This window comes from Ranitomeya imitator, chromosome 1, assembly GCF_032444005.1.
Source record: "Ranitomeya imitator isolate aRanImi1 chromosome 1, aRanImi1.pri, whole genome shotgun sequence".
NCBI lineage: Eukaryota > Metazoa > Chordata > Amphibia > Anura > Dendrobatidae > Ranitomeya > Ranitomeya imitator.
In genome coordinates this window covers 340767782-340783951 of record NC_091282.1, presented here as the reverse complement: position 1 = coordinate 340783951, position 16170 = coordinate 340767782, and the positions used below count along the sequence as shown (strand labels likewise).

The 16170-nt window shown below is 43.8% G+C and overlaps 1 protein-coding gene across 1 annotated transcript in view; it reads left to right on the top strand.

Annotated features, from left to right (window-relative positions):
• The window catches only part of TBX5 (T-box transcription factor 5), a 134512-nt gene extending 119925 nt beyond the window's left edge, over positions 1-14587 (top strand). The window contains exons 6-7 of the mRNA XM_069759820.1: positions 7123-7352; positions 11527-14587. Coding sequence (XP_069615921.1) covers positions 7123-7352; positions 11527-12101 — 805 coding nt within the window. The 3' untranslated portion in view covers positions 12102-14587. The remainder of the gene's footprint in view (positions 1-7122; positions 7353-11526) is intronic.
• The last annotated feature ends 1583 nt before the right edge of the window (positions 14588-16170 follow it).

Below are 16170 nucleotides of genomic sequence, written 5' to 3'. Positions count from 1 at the left end.
CGTAACTCCGCATAGCGGCGTGCTCAGGTACAGATAAATTAAACAGTCGACCCTTAGGAAACTTACTACCAGGAATCAACTCGATAGCACAATCACAATCCCTATGCGGAGGTAGGGCATTGGACTTGGGCTCATCGAATACATCCCGGTAATCAGACAAGAACTCTGGGACCTCAGAAGGGGTGGATGATGAGATAGACAGAAATGGAACATCACCCTGTACCCCCTGACAACCCCAGCTGGACACAGACATTGATTTCCAATCTAATACTGGGTTATGGACTTGTAGCCATGGCAACCCCAACACGACCACATCATGCAGATTTTGCAACACCAGAAAGCGAATATCCTCCTGGTGCGCAGGAGCCATGCACATGGTCAGCTGGGTCCAATACTGAGGCTTATTCTTGGCCAAAGGCGTAGCATCAATTCCTCTCAATGGAATAAGACACTGCAAGGGCTCCAAGACAAACCCACAGCGCCTAGCAAACTCCAAGTCCATCAAATTCAGGGCAGCGCCTGAATCCACAAATGCCATGACAGAATAGGAAGACAAAGAGCAGATCAAAGTAACGGACAAAAGAAATTTCGACTGTACCGTACCAATGGTGGCAGACTTAGCGAACCGCTTAGTGCGCTTAGGACAATCGGAGATAGCATGAGTGTAATCACCACAGTAGAAACACAGCCCATTCTGACGTCTGTGTTCTTGCCTTTCAGCTCTCGTCAAAGTCCTATCACACTGCATAGGCTCAGGTTTATGCTCAGATAATACCGCCAAATGGTGCACAGATTTACGCTCACGCAAGCGTCGACCGATCTGAATGGCCAAAGACATAGACTCATTCAGACCAGCAGGCATAGGAAATCCCACCATGACATCCTTAAGGGCTTCAGAGAGACCCTTTCTGAAGATTGCTGCCAAAGCACATTCATTCCATTGAGTGAGCACAGACCTCTTTCTGAACTTCTGACAATAAATCTCTATCTCATCCTGACCCTGACACAGAGCCAGCAAATTTTTCTCTGCCTGATCCACTGAATTAGGTTCATCGTACAGTAATCCGAGCGCCAGAAAAAACGCATCAATATTACATAATGCAGGATCTCCTGGCGCAAGGGAAAATGCCCAGTCTTGAGGGTCGCCACGTAATAAAGAAATAATGATCTTAACTTGTTGAACTGGGTCACCAGAGGAGCGAGGTTTCAATGCCAGAAACAGTTTGCAATTATTTTTGAAACTCAGAAATTTAGCTCTATCTCCAGAAAACAAATCAGGAATAGGAATTCTTGGTTCTAACATAGAATTCTGAGCCACAAAGTCTTGAATATTTTGTACTCTTGCAGTGAGAAGATCCACACATGAAGACAGACCTTTAATGTCCATCACCACACCTGTGTCCTGAACCACCCAAATGTCTAGGGGAAAAAAAAGGCAAAACACAGTGCAAAGAAAAAAAAATGGTCTCAGAACTTCTTTTTTCTCTCTATTGAGAAGCATAGTACTTTGGGCCTCCAGTACTGTTATGAATAGGTAATTCAGAACCACAATGGACCTTGAAGTTCAGAGCACACAAGTGACCTGACAAAAACCACAAAACATAGGACGAGCTCTGAGACGTGGAAACTCTGCTGACCGCAATCCCTAAACCTATCAAACCACACTAGAGGTAGCCGTGGATTGCGCCTAACGCTCCCTATGCAACTCGGCACAGCCTGAGAAACTAGCTAGTCCTGAAGATAGAAAAATAAGCCTACCTTGCCTCAGAGAAATTCCCCAAAGGAAAAGGCAGCCCCCCACATATAATGACTGTGAGTTAAGATGAAAATACAAACACAGAGATGAAATAGATTTAGCAAAGTGAGGCCCGACTTACTGAATAGACCGAGGATAGGAAAGATAGCTTTGCGGTCAACACAAAAACCTACAAACAACCACGCAGAGGGGCAAAAAGACCCTCCGCACCGACTAACGGTACGGAGGTGCTCCCTCTGCGTCTCAGAGCTTCCAGCAAGCAAGCAAAACTAAAAAAGCAAGCTGGACAGAAAATATAGCAACAAAAGTAACACAAGCAGAACTTAGCTTATGCTGAGCAGACAGGCCACAGGAACGATCCAGGAGGAAGCAAGACCAATACTAGAACATTGACTGGAGGCCAGGATCAAAGCACCAGGTGGAGTCAAATAGAGCAGCACCTAACGACTTAACCTCATCACCTGAGGAAGGAAACTCAGGAGCCGCAGTACCACTCGTGACCACAGGAGGGAGCTTGATCACAGAATTCACAACAGATGGTGTTAACACCCCTGTAGTCTATGTATGGACGTAGTTCCCCGTTTTTCTTCTCCACGAAGAAGAACCCAGCCCCTGCAGGTGACACTGACTTCCTAATGAATCCTCTTGCCAGATTTTCCTGGATGTACTGAGACATTGCCTCCATCTCCGGGAGAGATAACGGATAGACTCGACTCCGGGGAGGCTCAGCACCAGGTAAGGGGTCAATAGGACAGTCATAGGGATGGTGAGTTGGAAGGGTCTCCGCAGCTCTTTTGGAGAACACATCCGCATAGGGCCAATATTGCTTGAGGAGAGAGGAAAGATCTGCGGGTACCTCAGTAATAGCAACTTGAACACTTTCCTTCTGAAATCTACCCCCACAAGATTCCCTCCATACCAAAATTCTGCCTGTGGACCACTCGATATGAGGAGAGTGGTACCATAGCCAAGGTATCCCTGGACCTCATCAATTCCCTCAGGAATGACGAGCAGAGATATCATCTCCTGATGAGATGGTGACAAGGACTGAGAGAAAGGGATGGTCTGGTGTGTTATCTGAGAGGGCAGTGTCGATCCATTCACCACTCGTACGGTAACTGGCTGAGCTAGCATTACCAGGGGAATTGAGTGACATTGGGCGAAGGCAGAAGACATAAAATTGCCCTCTGCCCCAGAATCCACCCAGAGCTCTACTGAGTGGGAGAATGAGCCTATAGTAATTGTCCCCTTAAAGGACAATTTGGAGGCAAACATCGCCGTGTCTAGCGTACCTACACCTTCTACCACTAGATGCTGACGTTTCCTCGACCGCTGGGAACATCTGGTGGCAAGATGTCCTGACTGCTGGCAAACATGACAGACCGTGAGTGCAAGAGTGGTCCGGGACTTAGATCCCGCTCGTGACACTTCCATGGCCTCATGTGACTCAGTGACCAGGACCGGAGATTCTAAAGGTTTGGCGAAGGTGGGAGCCAGATGAAACCTCTGCCTACACTGGGCTCGCTCTAACCTCCACTCGTGAAAACGGAGGTCAATACGAGTGGACACAGTTATTAACTCCTTCAGTGTGGCGGGAATCTCCCTAGTGGCCAGAGCATCCTTCACGAGGTCAGCCAGCCCCCTCCGAAATATTGGGATAAGGGCTTTATCCGACCACTCCAGCTCAGATGCTAGGGTGCGGAAGTGAACGGCAAAATGGCTGACCAAGGACGAGCCCTGAGTCAATGCCAACAGCTGGAGCACCTTATCATGGGCGACTCGAGGTCCTAAAAAGACCTGTTTCAGTGTGCTCAGGAACAGCGGAGCACTGTGCACCACATGATCGCCACGCTCCCACAGCGGCATAGCCCACTCTAACGCCCTGTGCCGACAGGAGAGACACTATAAATCCCGCCTTTGCCTGCTCTGTGGGGAAACGTGTGGCCAGAAGCTCGAGATGTATAGAGCACTGGCTCATGAAACCCCTACAAGATTTACTATCTCCAGAAAATTTCTCTGGCAGCGGGAGGCAAGAAAGAGTCGGAACAGGGGAGGCAGTGGACAAGGTTGCTGCAGCCACGCTAGCAGCCTGGACAGCAACTGCGGTAACATCCACTGCTGAGATTGAGCACTCGAGAGCCGCCGATCTACCCTCCAGCTGCTGGATGCACCGCAAAGATTGCTGTTGATCAGCCATTTACTAGCCAGACGCTGGCGCTAGTATTATGTTAGGGCTGGTGGAACACACCGAGTAAATATAGATGTTATTATTGGTGCGCTCGCAGCCCGGGATCCACCGTGCAGGAGGAGAACCTGCTGCTAGCAAATGGCACTATATGGTGGTATAAGCGAGCTCTGTTACTTCACAGAGTCGCCGTGATAGAAAAGCACTGTGTCCTGTTAAGCTCACAGGAGTACACAGCTAACTGCTGAGCTGATAGCAGTCAGTGGTCATGCAGTCAGAGAAGCACGCAAACAATTCCTCACCGGAGGTGCCGGTATTCTAGTGGCTTATTTCAGCCAGGCCCTGAATACATGTAAACAAACTCCTCACCGGAGGTGCTGGTATTCTAGTGGCTTATTTCAGCCGGGCCCTGACCACAAGCATACATGACCACACTGGCACAAAGCTCATGACAAAGATTGATACTAGCGTATGGCCGTACGGCCATTCGAACCTTTTATAGTTGCAGCAACTTCAGGACCTTCCTAGAGGACCAATGGAAGTTGCTTCAGGACCTGTGCATGTGACCCCTGACTTCCAATGAGAGGTCTTCCTTTGGGCATGCTCAGAAGGGAGAAAGCAAGACAGTTCCAGAAGCAAGTCCTCGCCGCTGACCAGTACTAGCTATAATGGCAGAGCCTGGAAGAACAGCAGTAGCCAAATGCAGAGTATCTGCCTGAGCCAGACGCTGGGACTGACGTCTCCGCTGAGCAATCTCCACTGTGGCTGGAGGAGAATGGGAGACGACAGTGGAGATGACTTGAGATTCCCCCTGTGCAGAGGTTGGAATTTGAGCCCTAACATTCATTCATATATTATTCATTTGGTCAGTGTTTCCCTTACACCAAAGTATAAAAGCACGCATCAATTTTTTAAGTATTAGTTTAGCATATATGAAGAAATAAAGTTTTCACTTGGACAGTTATGTGCTGAAATCTGTTGAGTCTGAAATCACAAAATCTAATACTGACAGTGGATAACAGCACTATTAATTAATTGGTATGATCAACTTTGGCTCATATTTTAGACTGGTTCAACAGAATTATTAACATAGGAATAAACTAGCTGAGTAGCATAGCACGTAGTACCTTGGTTCACTAAAATACCATTTGAATGCTAAAAAGTCTTGGGGACTGCAGTTGTTCAGAAGGCAGCTATTTGCATTCAGCCCTTAAAGGATTGGTTGAATGGTCTGCTGTGTACTAAGCCTTTTATGTATCATATAAAGTTGTGCTCAAAAGTTTACATACCCCAGCAGAATTTTTGCTTTCTTGGCCTTTTTACAGAGAATATGAATGATAACACCAACATATTTTCTCCACTCATGGTTAGTGGTTGGGTGAAGCCATTTATTGTCAAACTACTGTGTTTTCTTTTTTTAAATCATAATGACAATGCAAAATATCCAAATAACCCCAATCAAAAGTTCACATACCCTGGTGATTTTGGCCTGATAACATGCACAGAAGTTGACACAAATGAGTTTGAATGGCTGCTAAAGTTAACATACTTACCCGTGACCTGTCTGCTTGTAATCAGTGTGCATGCATAAAAGCTGAGTGAGTTTCTGGAATCCAGACAGACTCTTGCATCTTTCATCCAGCCACTGACATTTCTGGATTGTGAGTCATGGGGAAAGCAACAGAATTGTCAATGGATCAACGGGAAAAGGTAGTTGAACTGTATAAAACAGGAAAGGGATACAAAAAGATATCCAAGGAATTGATAATACCAGTCAATAGAGTTTAAACTGTGATTAACAAATGGAAAATCAGGGGCTCTGTAAAAGCAAAACCATGGTCAGGTAGACCAACAAAAACTGCATCCACAACTGCCAGGAAAATTGTTTGGCATGCAAAGAAAAACTCACAAATAACATCAGCTGAAATACAGGACTCTATGAAAACTAGCAGTGTGGTTGTTTCAAGATACACAATAAGGAGGCACTTGAAGAAAAATGGGCTGCATGGTCAAGTCGCCAGAAGAAAGCCATTACTGCACAAATGCCACACAGTATCTCGCCTACAATACGCAAAACAGCACAGAGACAACCCTCAAAACTTCTGGAACAAGGTAATTTGGAGTGATGAGACCAAAATTAACCTTTTTGGCCACAGCCATAAATGTTACATTTGGAAAGAAGTCAACAAGGCCTATGATGAAAGGAACACCATTCCTATTGTAAAGCATGGAGGTGGATCGCTGATGTTTTGGGGATGTGTGAACTACACAGGCACAGGAATCTTGGTCAAAGTTGAAGGAAAGATGAATACAGCATGTTATCAGCAAATACTGGAAGCAAATTTGCAATCATCAGCCTGGAAGCCGCGCATAGGTCGTACTTGGTTATTCCAACATCACAACGATCCAAAACCCAAGGTCAAGTCAACCTGTCATTGGCTACAGCAGAACAAAGTGAAGGTACTGGAGTGGCCATCTCAGTCTCCTGTCCTCAATATCATTGAGCCACTTTGGGGAGATCTCAAGCGTGCAGTTCATGCTAGACAGCCCAGGAATTTACAGGAACTGGAGGCTTTTTGCCAAGAAGAGTGGGCAGCTTTACCATCTGAGAAAATAAAGAACCTCATCCACAACTACAGCAAAAGACTTCAAGCTGTCATTGATGTTAGAGGGGGCAATACACGGTATTAACAAATGGGGTATGTGAACTTTTAATCAGGGTCAATTGGATGTTTTGGGTTATCATTATGATTTAAAAAGAGAAAACACAGTAGCTTGACAAGAAATGCTTCACCCAACCACTAACCATGAGTGGAGAAAATATGTTGGTGTTATCATTCATATTCTTTGAAAAAAAGACCAAGAAAGCAAAAAAATCTACCGGGGTATGTAAACTTTTGAACACAACTGTATGTAGGGAGCAGATGAGCCAAGCAATCCTGCATAGAGTGCATGTAAAAAAACAAGGCTTTCCTCTCTATAAACACCTCTTGGGTGCTAGACACTAACAGATACATTAGAGTACAGAACATTTTATTTACCAGACTAACCAGATGTTCTAAAACCAATTAAAATTTGCATGAATAAGCTTTTAGGGCTGCAATTTAGAGCTTATTGTGCAGTCCTTATTGAATTGTATGGTATGTTGTTCATTCTATACCAACGTATGTTTTCTCTGCAGCAAAGAATATCCTGTTGTTCCAAGAAGTACTGTGCGACAAAAGGTGACATCTAACCATAGTCCATTCTCCTCTGAATCTCGAAATATAACAAGTTCCTCTAACCTCAGTTCTCAGTATCAGTGTGAGAATGGTGTAAGCAGCACCTCTCAGGACCTAATACCTCCCTCCAACTCCTATTCTTCCTTGCCACACGAACCTGGTACTGTATACCACTGTACAAAAAGGAAAGGTATGTGGACATGAGAAGTAATGTTTAGAATGTAGCATTAGATATGCGTGATATTTCTTAATACATTTTTTTAAACATGCATAAAGGATGGAATTAAAGCTCAACTTATGTTTTGGGGGCTTTTCCACAATCCAAGGATCAGTTTATGATTCGTAATATGAAAGAATACCTAGAAAAATGTGAAAACTATGATTGAAATGAATTATAGCAGAAGAAAAATATATGTTCAGTAAAAATGCGTTATCAATAAAAAAAAATGCTCCAAATTCACTTTTTAACTGGATCTGTCACTAGAACAACCCTTCTAATGTGACCACAGTGTTAGGTTCATTAAACTCTACTCACAGAGCTTGTTGGATTGGTTTTAGGCTTCCTCTAGTCTTTAAAATAGGTTTAACTTCTGTAACATTTAGCTCATGTTAGGGGGTGGTTCAATAGGTTTGCACTTCATATCTAATCAGTTTCATATCGTCCTGCCGACAGCAGGGTGATTGACAACCTAACCCTTTTTGAAGCCTGGTCACATCTACCATGTTCTACCGTAAATGGTGTTAGAAACTTATTACACATTGTAAATGGTCCTGGGAGACATGATTTCTCATTCTCTAGTGCTATAGAGACTGCAGATTCTACTGAGAATGTGTAAGGTGTCCAGGGAGGTAGCTGTGGCCAATCCGATGCTTCTCCATAACCTGGCACCCCACAAACCAACAGTGTCCCAGTCCATATATGTTGTGCTGTGAAGTTTGCTTTGCACACACAGAGGCCTCTGCTGCATCCACATCCTTGGCTCCAGGATCAACTGCACACATATCATAGGATACCTGGTTCAGTTTAACCAGATCACATTTACTGGACAGTTCAAGTCAATCAGTCTTTAACATGCATTATCAGGCACAGATCCCTACTGTTCCAGTTCCATCAACACACTACATTTCAAGCCTTTGCTTATGTTCAGCTCCGACTATCCCTACTTTTGATCCTCTTGTCAACCCCAGGTATTTCCCATCTTGCTCCACAGCACTCTCAAAATCCTTTACAACTTCCTCTAGTGGTTCTCTGTCCGACTTCCCCTGCATTGAAGGGATTAAGCCATATTCCTTAGTGCCTAGTTGGGTCTGTAGGCTACGGACATTAAAGGAAGGTTTGCAGGAAATTTGGTACAACCTCATGCTGCCAGAACAGTATGTGGAGCGCCCCCATGGGGCCGTGGGGTACTCGGTACTGGGTCCTGCGGTTCACAGGGGGATGTCACTGTGGCTGACCCGGTCCGTGAAGCCGGGGACGTCCATTTAAAAGGGAAAGATCTATAAAAGGGATAAAGTTTGTGTTCATGACGCCACCTGTGTTATTCGGTCAGGGTGACCGACGCTGCTTTAAGGGGTCCGCTGGGGTGATGTTATGGCAGCTAGATGGTATACCTTCCCACAGGTGAAGTATATCCCCAGGGCTTCCCGGTGTGTAGATGGTGGTATGGGGAGAGGTGCACAGAAGAACGAGGACACAAGGTTGCAGTCTCTTTACCTTTACTGAAGACTTCAGCATCCACAGTCCAGGACACCAGAGCACAGGGCAGCCAGAGTCCGGCCAGTTTGGAGGCAAGTCCAGAGTCCCCTTGTCCTGCTGGAAATAAAAGCCTTCCTCTAGCGCCGTGGTGTTGTAGTCCCTTACCGCTAAGCTTCTCATAAGGTCCTCACAACTATTGTAGATGTTCTGTCTTTCTCTGTCCCCCGGATAGGATAGGACAAACCCGTATGACTGGTGGCTTGAGGCGGTTTATAGGGACTCTATCATGCCCCAGCCTCTAAGGGGTGCCACCATGCCTCCTGGGTGTAGGGCGGACAGGTAACATGAAATTAGCTGTCCTGTCGGTCTCTGGAGCAAAGCATAAAGGTCTTTACTCCCTCTGTATTCCGGCTACCGGGATCCTGCGCCTTAGAAGAAGGCAGCCTGTGCAGGGCTGGTCCCCTTCTGGTATCCTTTCCTTTTGCTTCTTCTCCTTACTGTTGTGAATTCCGCTCTTGGGCTCCCTCCGGTGGTTGTAAGTGGCACGTTTGTGAGTTCTGCTCTTGGGCTCCCTCCGGTGGTTTTAAGTGGAATGGCTGCTCCTTGGATTTAGCAGTCTGCAGCTGCTTCCACTGATTATCTTTCTGCTCGGCTATTTATGCCTGGCTCTTCCCTTCAGCCAGTGCCACTTGTCAATGGTTCCTGGTTGGACTCACATCTCTGCTTGGATTTCCCTGATATCCTGACCAGTTCAGCAAAGATAAGTCCTTGCTTTGCTCTTTTCTGTCCACATGTTGTGGAGTTATTCGTTCTGTGCATTCTATGTTTTGTCCAGCTTGTCAGTATGGATTAATTCAGTTTAGCTGGAAGCTCTGGGAAGCAGATTTACCCTCCACACCTTTAGTCAGGTGTGGAGATTTTTGTAAACTCTGTGTGGATTTTTGTAGTTTTTAATACTGACCGCACAGTATTCTATCCTGTCCTATCTATCTAGCTAGACTGGCCTCCTGTGCTACATCCTGGTTTCATTCTGTGTGTCTTTTCCCTCTCCACTCACAGTCATTACTTGTGGGGGGCTATCTATCCTTTGGGGATTTTCTCTGAGGCAAGATAGTTTTCCTGTTTCTATCTTTAGGGCTAGTTAATTCTCAGGCTGTGATGAGGTGTCTAGGGAGTGACAGGAACATCCCACGGCTACTTCTAGTGTTGTGTTGAGCTTAGGGACTGCGGTCAGTACAGGTACCACCTCCTTCAGAACTCGTCCCATGTCGCTCCTAAACCACCAGTTCATAACACCTTACACACTCGCTGCAATACAATTCTGCCTTCAATATCTCTTTCTGGGAGCTGCAGCTCTGAGGGCATGCACAGCTCCTTTAACCCTCCATCCTCCCCAGACTCTGGTCTGGAACGTTCTAACTTTCCCTGCAGACGACCAGTTATATATATATATGGGGAGTGACCTAATAAATAGGAGCAGAAGCACCCCCTGGTGACCTGGAGTGTAAACTGTGTTGCATGTTTGTGGTATCTGGATGCAGTTATCCTTCATTGCCTCCAAACGTAGCATTACTCTCCCCGAGAGGAAAGCAATACCACTGTGACGACCAGGACCCTGGGGCACCGCATATGTACTCCACGTGCCTCCAGCTCATTGCACCTTGAACTTCATATTCACACGAATATCACACTACATTTAAAATAACTAAACCAGGAAGTGATTCCACTTTTTACTTTACCTTCCTCTCCCAAGCTGGGCTGGTCCAAAACATTTAACTGTATCCTACTGTCCTACACTATTCTTGTCACTGTACATCACTAAGGCTCACCGCTACCTACTGTGTCTTGCTTTATCTGTTACTTCTCTGGGCCCTAAATCCTAACCTAGATCTAATCTTATGCCTACTTTACATCTTAGCTGAGTGTACCAGAGTTACCTTGGGCGTTACCTTACAGTACCCACACAGCAGCATCAGTACATATCACTGTACATTAGTCACATTTGACATTTAACATTACACAATAAAACCGCATGTCAATATTCACACTACACAAATTGTTGTCTTCAGGGGCAGATGCACGACAGTCTGTCACACCATTTTCATCATGGCTAAGTAGTCTATTTTATGATCCAGATTATATTTTTAGATCTGGTGAAAGATCCTCTTTAATTCAGCATAGATGAGAGCTGTACTCGGTTTTCTCTGGCAGTCCCATAGATAATGAATGGTGCGCAGATGAGCCTGCTTGACCTCCAATCAATTCAGAAAGAACTCTAAACAGCATTGTTGTCTAGATTGATGGGGGTCTTTGTGATCAGACCCCCAGGGAACTGTAGATGATCCTTTACCCTTTGGGTGGGAAATAACTTTCAATCTTGGTAAAACCTCTTTAATAGAGAAGGACCAAATTCAAGGGTGTAAAACCTTATTGGATCACCAAAGTTCAGACCTAATTACCTTGTGACAGACCTCTTCTAACAATTGCCACTAGGGAATTTCCAATTATTAACTCAGGTAAAAAGATCATTGAAAGAAATATGTTTTACATGTTAATATATTTGCTTATGTAATGATGACAATATCAGAAATAATGGTTGTATAGTACCAGTTTTTCAAAATTATATATACAGTATGCTTTTTATAAGAAACCTTTACTTTCTCTGCAGTGAGTGAAGAATCAGCTGAGCATCCTTATAAGAAGCCCTACATGGATACATCTCCAAGTGAAGAAGACCCATACTACAGGTCTGGGTACTCCCAGCCATCCTCCTCTTCTTCATCTTCAACACCCTTTCGCTCGGAGTCTGCCCAACGCCAGGCCTGCATGTATGCTAATTCAACTTCTGCTACAGAACAAGTTTCAAGCATAGAAGACATTTCTTGTAATAGTTGGTCTAATGTACCCACTTATAGCAGCTGTACCGTAGGAGGAGGGATGCAATCTATGGAGCGATTGCCCTACCAGCACTTCTCTGCTCATTTTACTTCCAGCTCACTTATGCCCAGATTGGGTAACCATGGAAGTTCACAGTCTGCCGATACTCATACAATGTTCCAACATCAACCTTCTCACCAGGCTATCGTGAGGCAATGTGCTCCTCAGTCTGGATTACAACAGGCATCATCACTTCAGTCCTCTGACTTCCTCTACCCACATGGTGTTCCACGGACCCTATCCCCACATCAGTATCACACTGTCCATGGAGTGGGCATGGTACAAGACTGGAATGACAACAGTTAACAAAGACATGAGACAAAAGTTTTGAGTAAAGTCTAAGCAAACTGTCTCTAGGACCACAGAAAGTAGACATATAGTGAAAGGACAAGATTTGTATGGAGAACTGTTATTTCTTGAACTTCTCTAAACAAGCATTCACTTTGGTCTTTCACTTTCTCCCGACACCAGGATCACTAATAGGACAGAAAGAAATGTTGGACGGGCGATGAATTGATGAAAAAGATAAGCCTGTTGGAAAGAGCCTATATATAGGCTTTGCACTTCATACAACAGACTGCACCATAATGGTGTATACACATATAAGAAAATGAAAAACTCATGCACTTCATGAATTCACCTGCATGCCTCGGCCATAAATAATTGGTGTTTGCAGTGTGTTACACTGTGTGATAGTGGAGGCTGGAGCCTATGGATTTATACACACTTCAGCAAAATATTGGACACAGTAAGGTTGTATTGGAGAGTGGAAATGATGTTATCATACAACTATGCCTTCTGGGATTTTATAGCGATTTTTTCTTTTAATGGGTGGAGGACTAATACAGTTACATATTCTACCATAAATGTACACACAGTTTACAGTGTATGTTTGTCAGGAATTCAGGTGAACAAATTGTGGTGGTTAAACCCACAGAACAGTTTTACATTTTTGATGGCTATAACAAATCTAAATGGTCTAAGTCTGCCCAGCTTCTGATATAGAAACAAGGGGCCCAAATCACCATGTTGTTTTTGCCAGAAATCTGATGTAAAACATCTTGAAATGTCGCAGAATTTTGGGTCTTTTGCCATTTTCACATCTTTCCCGACCAGCTACACAAAGTGGCTGGTGCTGAGGTAGGACAGCATGTGGCGGAGCCTACCTAGAAGATCCATCATAACTTACCATACTAAACCGGTGTAAATTCCATAAGAAATGTTATACATTTACATTCCTGGTGGAGGTGCACACAATTGTAAGATGCTCGTAATTTACTTTAAGGCACACTCCTCTTAAAGATGACCTGTCACTATGTAAAAAATGGCCAGTTTTTGCTTGTATTCTATTTTTGCTGCTTCCCTGAGTACTACGCATTTTTTTAAAAATCAGACAGATGGATAGATATGACTCTTTTTATTTAGTGCTAGTTGTTATGGTCTTTACTAAGTGAGGTGTGCTCACAGGGTAATAATGCAGAGAAGCCTAAAGACACCCCCCCCCCCTTCCCAGAGAATCCAGATAGTCACTCCCCCATGGTAAAGACCATAAAAATTAGCACTAAATGAATAGGTCCATATCTCTGGAGCCATGAGGCGGATTAAAAACAGGCAAACAAAAAAAAGCACATTCAGAGGAGCAGCGGGAAAAAAATAAGAGGAAAAAATGATCACTTTTAACCTGCTGACAGGACCTTTTTAGGAATTAGGGACATCCTACTCAAATGTTGCCTTTATTAAGAATTGCAAGCAAAACCCAAGTCTTAAAGGAGTTGTCCAGTCTTAAGCTACAAGCCTGCAGTCACTTTAAGTGACTGCAGACTTGTGAATCCTTACATCATGCCTATTTCACACTGTGAGGATTCTCTGGTGCAAGGAGCAGCAGGCATGTGATCCTAAGTATTTTATTTGCATACTTGTGGTCACATAGCATCTCTATGGGCATGGCCTTGGTCAATGCAAGTGTATTGACCAAGATTGGATACAGTCTAGTCAGAATGTGGCCGCAGTTATGCAAATAGCACAGGAATCGTCATAGCACGCAGTGCACGTGGTGTGAAGATTCACAAGTCTGCAATCATATAGAGTGACTGCAGACTTGTACCCTCAGACTGGACAATCCCTTTAATGAATTGGGGGGAAAAGTCTCCAAAGAGCTCACCACACTTGCCGATGATCATCCACAGGTGCTCAGCTACTCAATTAGAGATTCAGATCCACAATCACAAAAATGAAAAAGGCGGCTCACTGTCTTCTCTGTAAAATCACTTTACATGTGGCTGTGATATTTTTTATATTACATGAAGAAGTAAAAGAGTATTTATACAGAGAAATCAGAGAGCCGGCTTTTTCCTTTTTCTGTTTGTGGACCCCGATTTTCAGGTTTTCTAAACTACTTGTGGCCAAACTTTGTATATGCAAATCAAAGAAAAAGAGGACAAGAACTCTATGGCCACCTCCTGGAAATAGCAATTAAATTCCCAGGGAAACATTGCATAGCCTATAAGTCTCTCTACACCGATTTGGCACCCTTCACCATGATAAACTTTACCCCTTAGACATTCTAAGTATGACATGGTATCAATTAAAACACTGTTACAAAAAAAACAGGTCTATTAAAAGATATTTACCGTTAATCCATTGCTACGTTTGCAGGGATAACGTTGAGATACTTCCCATTAACCTTGATGACAGTCTCCCATCCTAACATGCCTGGGCATTGGATCCCTGCCCTCTCCAAAAACACGCTGTGCTATGTTTGTTAACTGTTGTGTTGACATTGTTATATAATAAAAGATAATATATTTTTCTCTGCTTGATCTTTTTTTGGGAAAGTTTCTTACACAAATTGCAATTATGCCATAATTCAGTAACCGTGCAATGTTATTTAATTCGTTATCTTGAGTACACCTCTCCAAACACACATAAAAGTGACCAATAGTAAAATTAGTGAGCTTCTCATCTTAATTTGCTGAGGAAGTTACCGACTTTGCAGTAGAGTTGAGCAAAAAGATTTGTGCCCTGGTCCTGCTGCCAAAGAGACAGGCCTGAAACCGGACCAATGGAGTGCAAATCTTTTGTGCTCAAATGTATTCTGCACTTAAATGTACAAATGACTGTATGATCTTTATCTTACAGGTTCCATCAAAACCTTTTTATGAGAAGACATAATAAAGGAAATGTTTTTGATTTTCGGAATTAATATTTTAGAGGAAAACTTTCCACTAATACAGCTGACAGTGACAATTTATAGACAAAGAAGTTTAGTAATCATCACTCCTGTTTGCCTCAAGATTTTTGTGACCAAGGATACATGGAGAGGCATAGAAAGAAACAAAAAACCACAGCTATCTCTCATGGGGGTACTTAATATGAAAGACAGCAATGGATCTGCCAACATGAGCCAAGAATCAGGAAACCTGGAATGTGCTCCAGACCTTATTTATGTAGTGATCACAAGTTAAAACCCCAGTTATTTGGAGGTTCTCTAATCCACCACCTTCATGCAATCCAAAGATTTATCAAAAAGTTTCAGTTTTGAGAGATCATTAGATGTGTTGGGAGTGTGCTTAAATGGGCTCACACTGGCATTGGATGGATTTTTTACAAATAGAGACTCAAACAGATTGTAGCTAATGAATCTGGAAGAAAATGAAAAATAAATGAGGATGCAGCACAAATAGAAAATAGGAAGAAATGGAAGCCATATTCAGGTTGGCAGGCACAGGGCACCCCACCTCATATATTATGATACTACCAAGTGTTTATTTATGGCAAACAGTTAAGGCTGCTTTCAGTCACCAATCTCCAATCTTACTGGGGGGGGCTCATTTACCTTACATTCCACCTGGTCAAATGACCACCTTCCTTCATTAGTCTCCAACGTCCCACATTAGCCTTCTCTTCTCAAGACTAAACAAATGTAATACTTTTAACTATTCCTCAGAACTTAAATTCTCCATGCCCTTTATCGATTTTGTGGCTTTTCTTTGTACTTTTTCTAAAACCAGAGCATCCCTACTATGACCTGGTGCCCAGAAATTAACTGCATATTCCAGATGAGGTCACACTAAAGGTACCGTTACACTAAACGATTTACCAACGATCACGACCAGCGATAAGACCTGGCCGTGATCGTTGGTAAGTCGTTGTGTGGTCGCTGGGGAGCTGTCACACAGACAGCTCTCTCCAGCGACCAATGATCAAGGGAACAACTTCGGCATCGTTGAAACTGTGTTCAACGATGCCGAAGTCCCCGGGTAACCAGGGTAAACATCGGGTTACTAAGTGCAGGGCCGCGCTTAGTAACCCGATATTTACCCTGGTTACCATTGTAAAAGTAAAAAAAAAAGCCACATACTCACATTCCGATGTC